The sequence below is a fragment of the Sceloporus occidentalis genome, unplaced genomic scaffold (assembly GCF_023333645.1).
Source record: "Sceloporus occidentalis isolate IW3139 unplaced genomic scaffold, rSceOcc1.0.p SCAF_1, whole genome shotgun sequence".
In the NCBI taxonomy this organism is placed as follows: domain Eukaryota; kingdom Metazoa; phylum Chordata; class Lepidosauria; order Squamata; family Phrynosomatidae; genus Sceloporus; species Sceloporus occidentalis.
Genome location: NW_028316981.1, coordinates 318,045,886 through 318,062,269, shown reverse-complemented (window position 1 = coordinate 318,062,269; position 16,384 = coordinate 318,045,886). Strand labels below are relative to the sequence as shown.

Sequence of the window (16,384 nt, the reverse complement as noted above, 5' to 3'; positions counted from 1 at the left end):
ACATGGGTAATACAGTGGCACCTAGATAATATGGCTAGTTATGGCTGGTGTCTAACATACCTCTGTGAAAAGGTACCCTCCTCAATTTTTTGAGTTGCTAGGCAATGCAAGATCATTATGGGCTAGCAGCATATGACTTACTTAGTAAGGATGTTTGAGAAATGCGGCCTTCTCATTAGTGGCACCGTACCTATGTTGAGATCGGATGCTCTGAAATTATCACATGGAAAAGTATATATGTATGAATGTTTGGTTCATTTCTTTTGGCTCAGTCTGTAAAGGTTAGATTTGAATTGGAATTTCACTTGTTGAGGACTTGAAAGCAAAGGTTGCTATTTCAGGTCATGTCAAATCTTTGGTTTTGGAATGCAATGGCCCTGAATTGGTTCCTGCTTTAAGCTGTTATTCAAAACAAAAGTATGTAATACAAGACAGTTGGAGACAGTGAAAGAAAAACATATAGATACTGTTTTGATTGATGGGTACCCCATAAGGGATAGAGATGCATGTTATGTGCAGTATTAGAGTATCCAATGTATATACAGGGGTGGAAATGTTTAATTCAGAGGTAATCAATGAAATGTAATTTTTAGTTTTCTTTGTTCAAAGTACTATAAAAGTTTGGTTCACTTTGGAATCAGGAGCCCAGTAATTTGGATGCATTTCCTCTGGGAACGCTGCAGCAAATAAACTATGTTTTCCTTTCCAATCAGTTCTAGGTCTTCCTGCTAGTTCTGATAAATATTATGGTTTTAATCTGCAACAAGTCTTTTTGGGTTGTGAGACCGCTGGCCCCTATTTATTGCAGTTAAATAAATCTTTTGATTATTTCCCCTCCTGTGTGGAAAATTGGCTTACTTGCACCTGGGCAAGGACTTTATCCCTTCTTGGATAAAACTAACTGGTTTGGAATCTGCCTCTGGAGTTCTGGGTCTGTAACCAATATACATAGGGTAAAAGTCCGGCTTCAGTTACTCTTGTCCTTTTGTGGCTTCTTATTGAACTAAATTAATTTTCCCCATTGAAGTCAGTATGTGGGTAACAAGGATACAAATTTAATATAATTAGGGTGAAATGGCCATGAAGAAAGCCATTCTTTGGGTGGAGAAAGCGGTCCTCAGGCTCCTGGAGGGGCCCCGAGATGGTCCACCTTGTAAAGGAAGTGGGGGACCACCTCCACCAGACACAGAAGCAGAGGGACTTCTTTCATCAGCACCTTTTTTATTAATTAATATGCATCATAAATAAAGAAATAAATAAAGGCTAGACACCCTGTTCTAACGCCAGAAATACAAAGTAAATATGGCGCCATTCCCACAAGAGGCATTTATGTACACGCAGGAGCAAACGTGGCATCTTCCCCTCATCATCCTCAGCAGGTCCCCTCTGAAGGTGGCCCAATGGGGGGAGGGAAAGTCAGAAAAGGACCCCCTCCCCCCCCCAAAAAAAAGACTCCTGGAATACTGCCTGGCAGGCTTTACTTGTGGTAACACTGTCTGCTGACTGCAGAGAGAAGGGAGAGAAGGCAGTACATGGCCTGAACCACTCCATCTCTTCATGCCACACCAAGGAATGCATGGTACACCCCCTTCAAGAACCTCCTCCCCAATTTGTGGCAGGCAGTTCCCCAGCACTACCCCCTCCCCACATGCTTCTGACTGGGGGCCCCACTTCATACCCCACGCCACGCCGCTCCACCCACCCCAACCCACCCTTGGGGTCCTTCTGTTTTTGTGCTGTTGGGTCGTTTAAAGACTCCAGGACCCCAATGAGAGACTGGGGGGCACTGAGTGCAGTAGCAATGCTCTGCCACCTGCTCTTGTGCCCCTCCATCCCCCCATTTTCCCCTCTGGGGGTGACTCCCACAGACCAGCTACTTCTAACACAGAACGCTTGTCAGTTTCTAGCTATCAATGATATACAGAGAAAGAGAGAGAGAAAGGCCGAACTACATCCCCCAAATCCCTGCAGCTCCCCATCCTCCTACTGGAGCCAGAGATGCTGGAGAGGGTCCTGTGCCACTGCTCTGCCCATGGTCCCCTGTGAACAGCCACAGCCCAAGACACGAGGAAGTGTTAAGAGGAGGTGTTAGCAGCACACACTACAAGACGGTCCTGAGCTTCTGCCCTGCAATCACTGGAAGGCAGCCATTCCCAGGGGAGAGAGAGAGTGTGGCCCCTCCACATGGGGAGCAACGCATGCTGGGAGTTGCAGTTTGACATCAGCTGGACCATCATGGACAAAAGGGGAATCAGCAACCATGTCCATCCTGCTCACAGTCAGTGTGTTGAGTCCTGGCAGCAGGAATCCCAAGTGCCAGAGGCAAAGATCAACTGAGGAAGAGGAGAAAGAGAGGGGAGCTGTGGCGGAGGAGCATGCATACTGGGGTGTCCTTGGCAACATGTCGAGAGCCCTGACCACAAAGTCAATGAGGCAGCCAGCCCCCCGAGTCAGAAGGAAGAGGAGTGGGGCAGAGAACAGCTATAGCAACTGAGTTTCCTTTGCAAGGAGAGGCTGGAGGGAGAAGGGGGGAGGCATGTCCATCTGTGTGTCCACCTGGGCTCCGTCCACTGGCCCCCATCATTGTCTTGCTCCATGGGTCTGTGCTTCTCCAGGGTTCACAGGAGGAGGAGGAGGGAAGTGATTGGCTGCCCGCCCCGTCCATCAGTAGTCCTCATCCTCCATGTGGGTGACATACATAATGGGCACCAGCCCGCTCTCGGCTCCTCGGCCACACCGCAGCCAGTCGGCATCCGCCTTGCCCAGCACGCGCAGGAGGTCGCCCTTCTGGAAGCTCAGCTGTCCAGCCTCGGTGGCAATGTGGTGGCAGAGTGCCTTCACCTGGCTTGGGTGGGGAGAAGGGAGAAAGCAACAATGTCACAAGTGGGTGAGCCCAGGGAGACGCCAGGAGGGTCTGAGGAGGCAAACGCCCATCCCATGCCCTGCATGCTGCCGGACTTCTTCTCCTTGGGGGGTGGCCTGAGATAACAGAATGCTGGACCCCTCATCTGGCTGGCCCTTGGGGGTCTGACCCAGCCTTAGGGCTCTTCTCCAGCACAGAGAAAAGCTGCCTCTTCCCAAGTTGCAACCCTGGGGGCGGAAGGCTGAAAGGCTGGAAAAACAGTCTGGAGTCATCTTTAAGACCCCCTTACCCACCACTCACCCCAGTTTGCTCTAGGACCAGCCTTTGCAGAGTATAACTTACTTCTTCAGAGGCACCTTCAGATGACCAATGTTTACACATACACAGGGCAGGGAGGAAGAATGAACAATGAGAGATGAATGGAGAACAGTGGTTGCTTAGTACTGTGGAAATGATGTAGGTGGACACTAGACAATGGTCATTGTTTGGTGTTGTGGAAAGGATGCCAGTGAGGACACCTAAGTGTCAAAAAAGAGATGAGCTCACATGTGGGGCAGAGAGCAAAATCCACTGGAAGCAGAGAGGAGCATGAGGACCCAGGGATGGCCACATCCAGGCTTGGTTACCCACTTCTCTCCTCTTGCAACGCTTAACAACCCACACTGTTAACAGCTTGTCACCCCATCACATTTCTTTTTGCACTTCACCACACACATAATAATAATAATAATAATAATAATAATAATAATAATAATAATTTTATTTATATACCGCTATTCCAAAGATCATAGCGGTGAACAGCAAGTAAGCTAATTAGCAAGTTAGCAAGTAAGCTAATACTCCAAGTGTAGAAACATTTCTCTACTGGGAGTTCACTTTGTGCCTCCTAAGAAAAGTTGTAGCCCAAAAGCTGGTGCCTAGGACCCAAACTGGCTTGCAATAAATCGGGGTCCTTAGAACAGTCTCCTTCCTCTAATTCCCTCTTTTATACTAAAATTCATCCCTGGGATAGTGGGGAGGTTCTGGCCCAGGGGCATCACTAGCGGAGTGCAGGCTGCAGCAAGGGAACACCCTAAAGAGGGGGATGATGGCATTGCTCCCCAAATATCTGCCCTTTGGAAGAAATGAGCTGTGGCTTTCACCTGTGTCCCTTTAAAAAGCTGAAGAACTAATGTGAGTAGGATGAGGCTCAGTGGGAGGAGAAAAGAGAGATTTTTTAAAATCTTCTTTAAAAATATCACATCTTACCAAATTTTCATTTTAACCACATGCAACTATCAACCTGTAAACAAATTCAGGTTGTACATATGATATTGTAATTTAAAGGTATAATTTTAATTTTGCTAGTTGCTTATGTCACAACTATTGCCATTATATTCAGTGTATTGTTTTGTAGTCTTATTTTCCTAGAGTTATTTTAATGATAGCTGTTAGTTTATATTTTGCTGCTTTTTGATTTTAGATTGTACACCGTAGGCAGATTTTATCTGTATTTTGGTATGACTTTGTAAAGAGCTGTGTAAAAATTACAGCGCTATAAAGTTAAACTTTAATAATAATACTACTAATAATAACAACAACAACAGTAATATATGGGAATTACAACTTACGAGTAACATTAGTAAAAACAAACATGAAAAGGATCCTGTCTGGTGTTGTATGGGAGGAGGAAGTCAATGGGGAGAATGAGACCATAAGTTACCAAACCAAGAGGTAGGTACCAACCCAAGTGATGCCACTATTTAGCATGTCTGAGCCTGGGCAGAACAAACAGAGGGGACCACCCAGCTACCACCCCACTGTCCACCTGAGCCTCAGTGACCACCTCACTCACCATGGCGTCTCCTGGGCAGTGCTCTTGTCCAGCTGCAGCGGCCGGTACTTGGGGCGTGAAGGAGGCAGATCCGGCGCCACCCTCTCAGGCTCCGAGGCAGCCTCTCTCCACACACTGGCGCCAACAGTTTGGGCCATCAGCTGGAAGACAGAGCGATCCAAACTCAGCCAGCCGGAGGGGAGCCTGGAAAGAGATCCAGTGGTCAAGCAGTGCAAGGGGCAAAGCAACCCAATAGGTGCAGCAGAGAAAGACAGAAGGACTCTAATAGAATAAGTCACATTTGCCTATGTCTCCTCCACCATTCCCTCCAAAACTACCCACTCTCATAGCCCGGGTCTGGGCTTTCTCTAGGGAAGTCAGTACGAGGGTTTGGGGAGAGTGGACCACACCGGGTGACACCTCAGAGCGGGGTGGCCATCCAGTGGGGCAGTCACTCCCATCTGTCCCAGGATCCACCTGGCCACCCCATCTACCAGTCAGCCAGGGCGCGTCTGCTGTCCATCAGCTGCGACCCCTGATAAGGTGCTACTGCCAACTGATAGCTCCTTACATGTCAGTAGGGCTGCTGGCTGAGCGGGGAAAAGTCTGTTGGGTGGTGGAAGCAGCCACTGGTGGGAAGGGGCTATCTTCTGGGTTTGGCGGGGCTGCTGACTGGGCAGGAAAGAATATCTATTCACTTCGTCAATCGCTCAGCAGCCCCGGCAGACCCAAAGAGGCTGCCGGCCAGCGACAGCAACCCACCCCTCCAAAGAAGGAGACTGCACAACTCAACATGGCAACATGGGCTGCAAGTGGAGTCCTCTATCCTAACCCTAGGTCTGGGCCCAGGGTGATGGGTCAGTTAGGAAGCTGGCCAGGACCACTGACCTCTTCTAAAAGGGCCTTGCTTTGTGAAAAAGCCAATGTGGCCACAGGACTGCTCAGTTTCTTTAGTGGGTGAGGGACCTCTTATCTACAGCATCAAAAATGGGAAGCTGGGAGGTTCGGCAAGTGAAAACATTTCTGTTCCAGCAGGATTTTAGGAATCAGCTGCAATGGGATTTTAAATAGGGCTCTTTCCTGTAGGTTTTTATCTTCCACATTTCTTTGGTTTTTCAAATGGTTTTAATCCTACAGTTTGTGTAATTGCATTTTTAAAAGAGCTTTTATATACTTTTACCTAAGTTTTTGTATGTATTTTAATCTGCATTTACAGTGGGCCCTTGTACAGTGGCTGCTCAAGTCCCATGGATTGGTGTCCCTTATATAAAATGGAAAATCATGGCTTGCTATTTGGAAATTATACTTTTTTTTTAAAATACTTTTTCATTTTTCATTTTTGTACAAATTTACAAACTATTATCTCAATATACATGACTTACATGCCACTCCATCTTTGCATGTTCATATTTTAACTTAAACATCATGTTTCTCACATGTAATTTAAACAATAAAGTAAATTTGACTTTTATTTTCTTGCTCTTAAATGAATAAATGAAAATAAATGCTGTATTCTTTTTTGTACAAGTAACTTCCATCCCACTGTCTTCCGAAGAGGTCTTTGTAATGTCTATTCTACATTTACTCCAATAAATTATACCTTCCATTTTGTCCTATTGTCATTCTTCTCTTCTAAGCCTCCCATTACTCACTTAGGTGATTTAGTTTCTTTTTATTAACAGTAGAGTCTTATAAATTATCATTATATTCCTCTTTTTTTGCCAATTATGTACTACACATTCCACAAATTATATAACATGTATTTTGCTTTATATTACAATATACAATTGCATAATCTATTACCTAACATCTCTTTTAGGTTTGGTTAAATATAAAATTAAACTATATCTTAATAGCCACATGCATAAGTCGGCAAATCAAATTAATGTTGTAACCATAATCTCCACTTGAATCAGCGGATAAGAAGGGCCTACTGTATTTTAAACTTGTAAGCCACTGTGGCAAAAACACAGTACATCAATCACTTGTTTGTTTGTTTGTTTGTTTATTCATGGGGTTTATATCCTGTCTTTCTTCCAAAATGGGATTCAATGCGGTTTGAAATAATTTAAAAAGATAAAACTAAAACATTAATTACAATGTTAATGATAATGATGCTGGTGGGACAAATACTCTGAAGGCACTGGGTTCCTTCTGATCTTGGAAGCTAAGCAGGGTCAGCATTGGTTAGTATTTAAATGGGAGACCACCTGTGAATACCAAATGCTGTAGGCTCTGTTTCAAAGGAAGGAACTGGCAAAACCACCTCTCAGTGATCCTTGCCCAAATAAGCAATGTGAAAAATGCAGGAGATCGGCGTAAATTGATAGGTAACTTGAAGGCACACACATACCCAGTAAAACAGGCATGGAAATAATAGTCAAAAATATTCCCACCAAAATGATCCAAAAAATAGGTTTTTGAAACACTAAGAAACCCTGATGAGAAGAATCCTGGACAGACAAAAACCTATGCAAGCTCAGCATTCAGGGCACCAAATTTTCACATGGCTGTTTTGCACAGAAAACACATTTTCTGTGAGGAAAATAGTATTTCCATGCAGAAATATTTACTGCACAGAAAAACATCTTGCTCAGGAAATAAAAATGCTGTTTTCAGCCCAAAAAAACCAACCCAACAACAATGTGCATTGTGAAGTTGGAGGCTTTCATGGCCAGCATCCATATGTGGCCATGTTCTAGAATCTAACAATGTGCAAATTTTTCAACGAATAAGTCCCAAATTGCACATAGGCTACAAAAACCATGTGGCTTTCAAAGTCTTCCATGCAATGGGGGGCGAGGGGGGTTGCTACATTTAGACATTGCTTCCTTTCAGAAGAAATTACATGAAGGAGTCTACCCTTGGTGCGAAAGTGGGTGAGCCTGACCTGACTGCTTGGATTACAGCCGCATGAGTTGTTTCCAGGCAAGACTTCTTATTCTGCAATCATCCTGGATCAAATATCATCCTGATGTTTCTGTGTTTTGTAACCCACTCCTATTGGGGTTTTTTTTAATCCCTGAACTTCATTGTCTTTTCTTACCACCAAAATTTAAATGTAAATTACCCCTCAAAATTAAATCTATTAAGAAGGGAGAGATGGATCAGTTGCACAATAGGCTTCAGAGTTTTCTGGTTCTCTCTACAGCCAAAGATTATTTGGGAAATGCCCAACATTTCCCAAATATTCTTGCAATTCAGCAATAGCAACTGATGCTCCTGAAGTTTTACCATTCTTCTCCTTATATCTGAAAACTGTGCATTTTTTAAAAAAAAACTATTCACAGTTCAGGACTTATTCTGCGCAAAAAAAATAATAATGCATGTGCTTCTTCATGCAGAAAACAGAATTTATTTTTAATGAAAGAAAACTTGTTTTCTGTGCAGGAAACTTCTTTCTGTATAGAAATATCATCTTCTGCACACAAACAAACCATACTTTTTTGTGCAGATTAAGAGAATGTTCTGTGAATATTCTTGCCTGTCTTGGGTTCCCCTTGTTAGGGCTTCATGGCACTCACGAGACCAGTTTTTGGGACATTTCCCAAATATTCTTTCCATCTCCCTTTCCCTCTGCCCTCATAGAATCATAGAATTCTAGAGTTGGAAGAGACCCCAAGGGCCATCCAGTCCAATCCCATTCTGCTGTGCAGGAACTCTCAATCAAAGCATTCCCGACAGACGGCCATCCAGACCTCCAGAGAAGGAGACTCCACTAACTCTGAGGGAGTGTGTTCCACTGTCAAACAGCCCTCACTGTCAGCAGGTTCCGCCTAATGTTGAGGCGGAATCTCTTTTCCTGTAGCTTGCATCCATTGTTCTGGGTCCTGTTCTCTGGAGTAGCAGGGGGAAAAAGCTTGCTCCATCCTCAATATAGCACCCCTTCAAATATTTAAACAGGGCTATCATATCACCCCTTAATCGTCTCTTATCCAGGCCAAACATCCCCAGCTCCCTAAGTCGTTCCTCATAAGGCATAGTTTCCAGACCCTTCACCATTTTAGTCACCCTCCTTTGGACACGCTCCAGTTTCTCAATGTCCTTTTTTAATTGTGGAGTATTCTAGGTGGGGCCTGACCAAGGCAGAACAGAGTGGCACTATTACTTCCCTTGATCTAGACACTATACTTCTATTGATGCAGCCTAAAATCGCATTGACCTTGTTAGCTGCTGCATCACACTGTTGACTCATGTTCAACTTGTGGTCTATTTGGACTCCTAGATCCCTTTCACACATAGTTTCGTTCAGCTAGGTGTCCCCCATCCTATATCTGTGCATTTCATTCAAATGAAATGCTGAATTTCATTTTGTTACCCTTGGCCCAGCTTTCTAACTGCCCCATACTCAATCCCAGGCCTCCATGACACAAGACATCATTTTAAAAGGACTCAAGGACCCCTCTTACCTGTTGGCATGTTTAGGATCCTTGGGCACCTTCCGGGAACCAAAGAGGTGACCCCACTTGGGCTGGCTGTTCTCAGGGACACTGACACTGATGCCTTTCTCTGCCAGGGCCCCTCCTGGTTTCCGGGGTGGCCCGTCCTCCTTCTCCTTGGTGCGTTTCAGCTCCGTCAGCACAGAATCTGGGGGGCTGCCCATCCAGGAGGGACGGCTCTTCTCCTTCTTTGCCTCCTCCTGGGCTGAGGGCTCCAGTTTCTGCATGGGTCCTGCATCCACTGCTGGTGCCCCCATTGGGGGCCTGTCCTTGATGGGCACTTCCGTGATGGGGCAAGCCTCGGCCCCTTCCACTACTCCTTCCCGTGGCGGTGGGGGTGGCCACTTCTTGGGTTCTGCTGACCTGGTTGTGGTCACTGCCTTCTTCCTCCGCTCGTAGCGAATGAAGCGGGCACCCTCAGCTGAGCCCTCAATGTAGACCTGGGAGCTCTGCATGAGCTGGTACCACCAGCTGGCCTGTTTGTCCTTCTTCAGTTCCTGGGGGCCCTCCAGAGCCTTCTGCTGTTCTCTCTGGGGTGCTTCCCCCTCCTCTTCCTCCACCTCGGCTTTCTTGGTCCCTCCGCAAGGAGCACCCACCCCTTTGACTCTCCCTGTGGTGACCATGGTGGGGGCCATTTCCTCCAGCGTCCTCTTGTGGTCTTCGGGGATGGGATCCTGTCCAGCCGGCCCCCAGCGCCCTCCGCTGCATCCCTCCGTGATGCTCTGCCCTTGGGTCCGCATCAGCTGGAGGGTGGAGTGGGCCGACAGCAGGAGGTCCTGCTTGATGCGGAGAAGCTCCTTCTTCTGTTGCTGCTCCTTGCCCATCTGCAGCAGGTGGTGCTCGAAGAGGAGGTCCAGGTTGAAGGGCAGCAGGGAGAGGGGCTGGAGAAGGAGCAGCAGCTCCTCAAAGAGGCCCTGGCAGACCCCATGGGAGAGGGAGAGGAAGCCCACCGGCTGGTAGTGCACCTGCAGGATGTCTGGGGAGGCACAGAAAGAGACACAGGTGGGTCCAGGCACTAGAGACCTCAGCTAGAAGGACCACTGTTTCAAAAGGAACACCATTTCACCTCGCTTTGTTACCTGGTGAAAAGGACACACCAGGTAGGTTGCTCCTGGGCACCACTGGTAATGGTGCCAGGGTCTCCTCCACCCTGGAGGGTGCTGGCTCTGCATACAGAACCTCACCCATCATCCCTTGCTTCCCACATTTGAGAGACCAGGGACTGTCCCTTGCTTTGAACAGTCCCTGCTTCTCATCCAGATCCATGCCCAGCTAAAGCAAAGGCCACTGGACAGGACAGGACGTTGGGACCCAGCCTGACCTACCCTCCCTGATCAGAGAGCTTCACAACCTATTATGGCCATAGAAGTGTTCTGATGACTTCTTAGACTGGAAACCAACTGGCCCCTGACACCAGGCAGATGGGTTCTATAGTCCTCATCAGCACCATGGCCAAACATAACAGGTGTTCATGCATACAGAAGTGGCAGGAATTGGACTGGGCAAGTCAATCTTCTTGTTAGCCACAGTTCTTTGGAAGGGAGATGGGGTTGTTCCTGTGCAGTTGCATTTCCTTGCTCTGGGTCTGCCCTATACAACTTCCTCCCCATTCCAAATATACACAAGGGGATCTATCTTCCTGTTTTTCTTGCCCTGCTTGGTGGGGGGCAGGGGGTGGTGCAGACCTAGCCAGAGGACCCTCTGCCCTTGGTTTTTGTTGGAGGGCAGGAGAGAGGGGGGCTGCTCCTTTCCCCCGGGGAAGGAGGCAGCAGGAGGCCTGTTCTTTGGGTTTCCAGCTACAGTGTTGGGGCCAAGCCACAATCTGGCTGCCTCTCTGGCTTCCCTCCTCCTTGGAAGATTGGCACTGTTTTCCCAGTTCAGCCTCCAAGCCCACAGTCAGGAAAGACGACCACCATTGGAGTGGTGGGGTCCTCCACTGAGACTGCCTGGCCACAGTCTGTTCGGTGCTGGCTCCCTTTCCTTAAGGGGGAGCTGCTCTGGTTGCAAGATCTCACCTGTCCACTATACCTGCCAGGTGCTCTTACCTTCATGATTGTAGAGGTGGTTAAACCAGAATTCTAGAGACCGGATGCTGGGGAGAAAAAAGCCAGGGAAAAGAGTGAAGACCAAGGGGCAGCCTAGGCAGCTCCCTACTATGTGTTCTGTACACACACACACTGTTTGTGTAAACAGAGGGCCCACCTGAGAAGAAGAGAGCTCAGGTTTACCAACAGTGGCACAAACTCAGCAGCTGACAACAGTGTAACATTTCTCAGCTAAAACACACTAAGCAATTTCTGGGAATGAAACCACCCTGAGACTCCATCTCTCCTTGCCTTCCGCTTTCCCCAAGGCCATGGACCAGCTTTTTCTCCACAAGGGTCTCAAATCTCAGACCCTTCGCCTTCTCTTTTCAGCTTCAATGGGGGTGGATTTGCAGCTATTGGACCACCACTAGACAAATGTGGCCCTAGACCCAGTGGGAGGAGGTCCGTCCCTTCCTCCTTCCATTCATCCACCACCGTCATGCCCCCTACTTTCCAGACCCTGTTACCCAAGAGCCCTGACTTACTTGAGGAGCCCAAAGATGAAGGCGTTGAAGCGCATGGTGTGGCTGGTGAGCTCTGGGTACTGGCTGACTTTGCCATAGAGGCCATGCAAGATCTTGGTGGAGGGGCCTGTGGAGAAAAGGAGGAGATGGAGAAGGATGTGGGGTCACACACAGATCCAATGAACAGGCCAAGGGATCTGGGCCCTGGGAGAAAGAACCAGAAAGGCAGGGAGAGCAACAACCCCAGATACCAAAGCATAGCGGCTTTAGTGTCAGGGATGCTCCCCTAGGGCTGGGAAATCAAGCAGAGGAAACACTGGCCTGGAGACTGAGGAATGGACATTGCTCCAGGCCCCCCTTATTGTCAGGGTCACCCCATCCCTTTTTGGCTTCTTATTCCAGAAGAGCTGGAATATTCCAGAAGAGTTTGGGAATCACTGGATTAGCCAGTCCGTATCCCCCAGCAATGGCTGGTTGGCTGGTGGATATTTGGGTTCTAGTTAAAAGCAAATTCAATTGTATTGTCCTGGAGTTGGCCCAGCTCTGGCCTGAGCTTCCTATAGCTGAGATTTTAGGGAGCAGGAGAATCAAAGAAGAGCATGGCAAGGAGAGAGCTGACCTCTCATCCTCCCAGCCAGAATCCCTGCAGAAATGGGGTGGGTATGAAATCCCCAAGGATTGCCCCCCCACACACACACACACAGACTGCCGATCAACTGGGCCATTCTAACTGTGGCCATTCTCTTTCTCTCCCCTCATCAGCTACTACAAGTAACTCAAGACTTGAAGGAGAAAGGATTTTCTAACTAAGTGTGTTTCCCTGCATATGATCCTGGACAACTGATGGCTACAGAATGCCCTGCAGAGTGCACAGATACTACAGAATACATCCTCCACAAACACATCTCCTTTTCCTCCTCTTCCTTTTCACTCCATAAACATTTAGAGCCCTGCTTCCCTTTCCAGTGCCCCCCTCCTCTCCTGGCCTGGCAGAGACCCCCAACTCAGCTGTGCTATAACTTTTATTTTATAACTGAAAAGGCATTTTGCTTTTCTTTGTGGCCAACGTCTTCGGCAGACCTTGCCATTCATTGCCCATGCATTGCAGCAGTTCAACAGGATGCCTGTGTGGGGTGGCAGCAGTGAACCCCTTAAAAGAGGCACAGGGTCAGCTATTGGCAGAACAGTGAGGGGCACCCCCTACCCCCAAACCCATGGGCTTCCTACCGAGCTGAGTGGAAGCCTCCACGACGCTCCACGGGATGTTCCTCCTCTGGCCGATGATGACGTCCAGCACGTAAGCTTTGAGTCCATCGCTCAGGATGTCCCGGATGGCTGGGCACAGGTACTTCAGGATCAAGTGCCCCACATTGGGGCTCACAGAGCTGTTCCCCAGCTTGGCCTGGATAACAGAGGTGAGGCAAAAGATGACATTAGGGCTGCTTCACCGCATGCCCTCTCTGGTCTGCTCCATGCCAGAACCCCCCTGAGAGGGCAGCAGCTCCTGGTACATGGTTCATCTCCATTCATCATGCCCTTTCCCCCCTTCTTTCCATTTACTGGTGGGTTTCCTGAAACCTCACAGGCCAGGGGAGGGGGCTGAGGTATGGTTGCAAGAATTCCTCCACTCTTCTTGCAGAATCCTAAATAATCCCATTCAGACCGAAGCAGGAAAGGAGGCAACAGAATGAGGGGTGCAAATGAGCTCACCTGGCAGTCAGGTGGCAGAGAAGGTAAAGCCACTGAAGAGTGGGAAAGGGAGAACCCACGAACTCTAAACCCAACAGCACTCAGCTCCTGCACAGAATTGGGACCCATGAGGCCCTGGGGCCATGCCCGAGTGGCACAGCACCCACTTTGCATGCTGAAGGCATCAGGTCTCTCTCCCTATCTCTATCTCTCTATCAAAATATTGGTGTGTGTGTGCATTCAATCTGCCTGTCAACTTCCTAGGTTTTTTTTTCTTCCTAGGGTTTTCATAGTCATACTCCAATGTGGTTTTCCCAATTCCTTCCTCTGAAATGCAGCCTTCACAGCACCTGTTGTTTGTTTCCAGTCTCCCATCCAAGTACTAACCAGGGCTAACTTTACTTAGCCTCCAAGATCAGACACAATGAGGTGCCTTTTGGGTATTTAGGGTATCACACTGATGTCCAAAGAACTCGGGATGGCCAACAATAAAATCAATTTTTAAAATTTGTATCATTACAATGGAAAACGATAATTTGCAAATCATAAATTAAAAGATAACGTACAGTGTAAAAGTTGTAATAATGTCCTGTAAAGCTGTTAACTGTAATAGCATACAGTAAAACATGATTTACAATCTAAACACACATCAGCCTATGTTTTTTTGTTTGTTGTTGTGTGCCTTCAAGTCGTTTCTGACATGAAAACATGCAGGGGTAGCTGTGTTGGCCATTTAGTAAATTCCAACAAAAATCCACCAAGCAGCAATACACTGACATGATTTGTTCAGAGTGAGTTTGCCATTGCCATCCTCTGAAGCAGAGAGTTTGTGATTCGCCCAAGATCACCCAGTGGGTTTTATGGTCATGCGGGGAATCGAACCCTGGCCTCCAGTGTCCTAGACCAGCACTCAAACCACTATGGCATCCTGGCTCCCCAGCCTATGTTAACAAACTGTTAATAACAAAAATGGAGGTGTGTTACAGACTGCCCAGAATGGGTGGTCTGCTTCTGCCACCATTTGCAGTGCGGAGGAGCCCCAGCGTCCAAACCGTATGGCTCCTCTGCACTGCAAAAAGAAGCCCCAAAATGGTGTGTCTCTTTGCGTCGTGATTATCACGCCACAAGGCGCCAATGGCGCACTCGCAGCATGATTTGTGCCACGCAATTTGCGGACGCAACGCATCTGCTATGTCAAGATGGCGGCGCCCGTGTGAACAGGCATCGCCATTTTGTACGGACTCGGTCCGTATTAGGGTTGAGGAGCGTCCGGAAGGGACGCCCCTTCTCAACCCAAACACGCCCCTTCCTAACCCTAGCACGCCCCTTTGGCGCGTCTGTAACGCGCCATAGTAAACCAATTTAAGATGCATTGAAACAGTTGCAACTATGCAATTGTAGAAATCAGATAAAATCATTACACCCTCCCCTGGCCTGGTCTGTTTTAACTTGGAACCAAAATGAAGCCAAATTCTGTGCCAATTATGTCTCGATGGAGATGGCATTCCCCAACCAGTGTGCCAGAGCAGAGAGCCCCCTCCTGCCTCCGGTCCTTGGCCCCTGCAATTAAAAGGCTGAAGGAACAATGATCTTGGCCAAGAGCTGCCAATGGCACTCATGGCAGACCATCCTGAGCCAAAAGGACCCATCAACCTGGAAAGGGGTTAATAGGGAAAATTCATAAGATTATGTTAACAACCCAATTTAGAGTGGTCAAGAGATTGACAATGAATTGGGGGAAAGATTTATTGATAGATACAGACAAAATTAAAATTTGGCTACAAGAAAGTGTTAAAATTAAAAATACAAATGTAAAAGAACAACAAATGAAAATGACTGGAAAATGGTAGAAGATGCCATACCAATTAACGTTTGTAAATGATAAATTCCAATCAAAATGTTGGCATGGATGTGGAGTGGAAGGGGATTCATATCCATATGTGGTGGCAACGCCCATTTGTTCAAGAATTTTGGAACGACATTGAGGAATAAATAAATATAGCAACAGGGATAAAGATAAAATTAAGCAAAGGATTGTTTAACTCTTAATTTAAGGGAATTAAGATTGGATGGTAATGAAAGACATGTAACAAAACAAAAGTTTAAAAGCTGCCCATGCAGTGATTGCTTCTGGATGGAAAAAGAAATCTAATTGGAACAAGTCTTTTTTTTTAAAATATATAAAAGATTATATATTGTTTGATTTCCTTAGGGAAACAAGACTTAAATCTATTGCACATAGCAAGAAAGAATCATGGAGAGATAAATGAGAAATTGTGGGTTAGGAAAGTAGGAGGTAAAATGGGGTATGAAGGAGGAAAAAATATAATGAACGATATTTTCCATATCTCTGAAAATGATTGTTAATTTAAATGGAATGTATATCCTCTGTTTGGGGGGGGGGAGTATATTATGAATCATATAAAATGTATTATGTACTATGTAAATAATAATGAATTTAAAAAATAATAATAATGGGCGATGCCAGAAACCGTTGGCCAGAGCTGCCGTTGCCACTCACAGCAAACTGTATTGGGCCAACAGGACCCACCAGCCTGGCTTGGCATATGCCGCCCTGCAGAAAGGAAGCCACTCTGACCTTTGCTATATTACAAATGACACCCCCACAGTGTAGGTCACTATCATTTCCCTTCCACCCACGGGGACTCGAGGCTCTGAAGTGACCCATGGCAAAAGGCTGGATTTGAACTCAACTCCCTCCATCCCGGGACTATTAAGTCATCATCAGGCTTCTCACCAGCTGCTTTAATAACACTGAGATGTAAGCAGCTTTGCCCTGCTTGCTTGCTTGCTTGCTTGTTTGTTTGGGGTTTTGTTACAAGGCAGAGTGGGATGTATGTTTTAAAATTTCTGTTGCTAAATAATAGAAATATAATCCCAAACAGCTTTCCTTAGACTTAAGCCCAAGAGGCAAACTCTCAGGCCCAAAACAGGAGCCGGAAGATGTCTGACCGAAAGGGTTAAGAGAGGCTCAGCCAGTCTGCAGTTCCTTCCAGGGCTGCAAATCC

General features: G+C 47.0%; 1 protein-coding gene across 2 annotated transcripts in view; it reads right to left on the bottom strand.

Annotated features, from left to right (window-relative positions):
• Positions 1 to 542: 542 nt before the first annotated feature.
• RUSC2 (RUN and SH3 domain containing 2) overlaps positions 543 to 16,384 on the bottom strand; it is a 69,340-nt gene continuing 53,498 nt past the window's right edge. For both annotated transcript variants that reach the window (XM_089498373.1, XM_089498380.1), the window contains 6 exons: positions 12,894 to 13,068; positions 11,688 to 11,793; positions 11,161 to 11,207; positions 9,086 to 10,091; positions 4,698 to 4,880; positions 543 to 2,845 (listed from right to left, as the gene is read on the bottom strand). In XM_089498373.1, the coding sequence (XP_089354499.1) occupies positions 2,665 to 2,845; positions 4,698 to 4,880; positions 9,086 to 10,091; positions 11,161 to 11,207; positions 11,688 to 11,793; positions 12,894 to 13,068 (1,698 nt within the window). In that variant the 3' untranslated portion in view covers positions 543 to 2,664. The remainder of the gene's footprint in view (positions 2,846 to 4,697; positions 4,881 to 9,085; positions 10,092 to 11,160; positions 11,208 to 11,687; positions 11,794 to 12,893; positions 13,069 to 16,384) is intronic.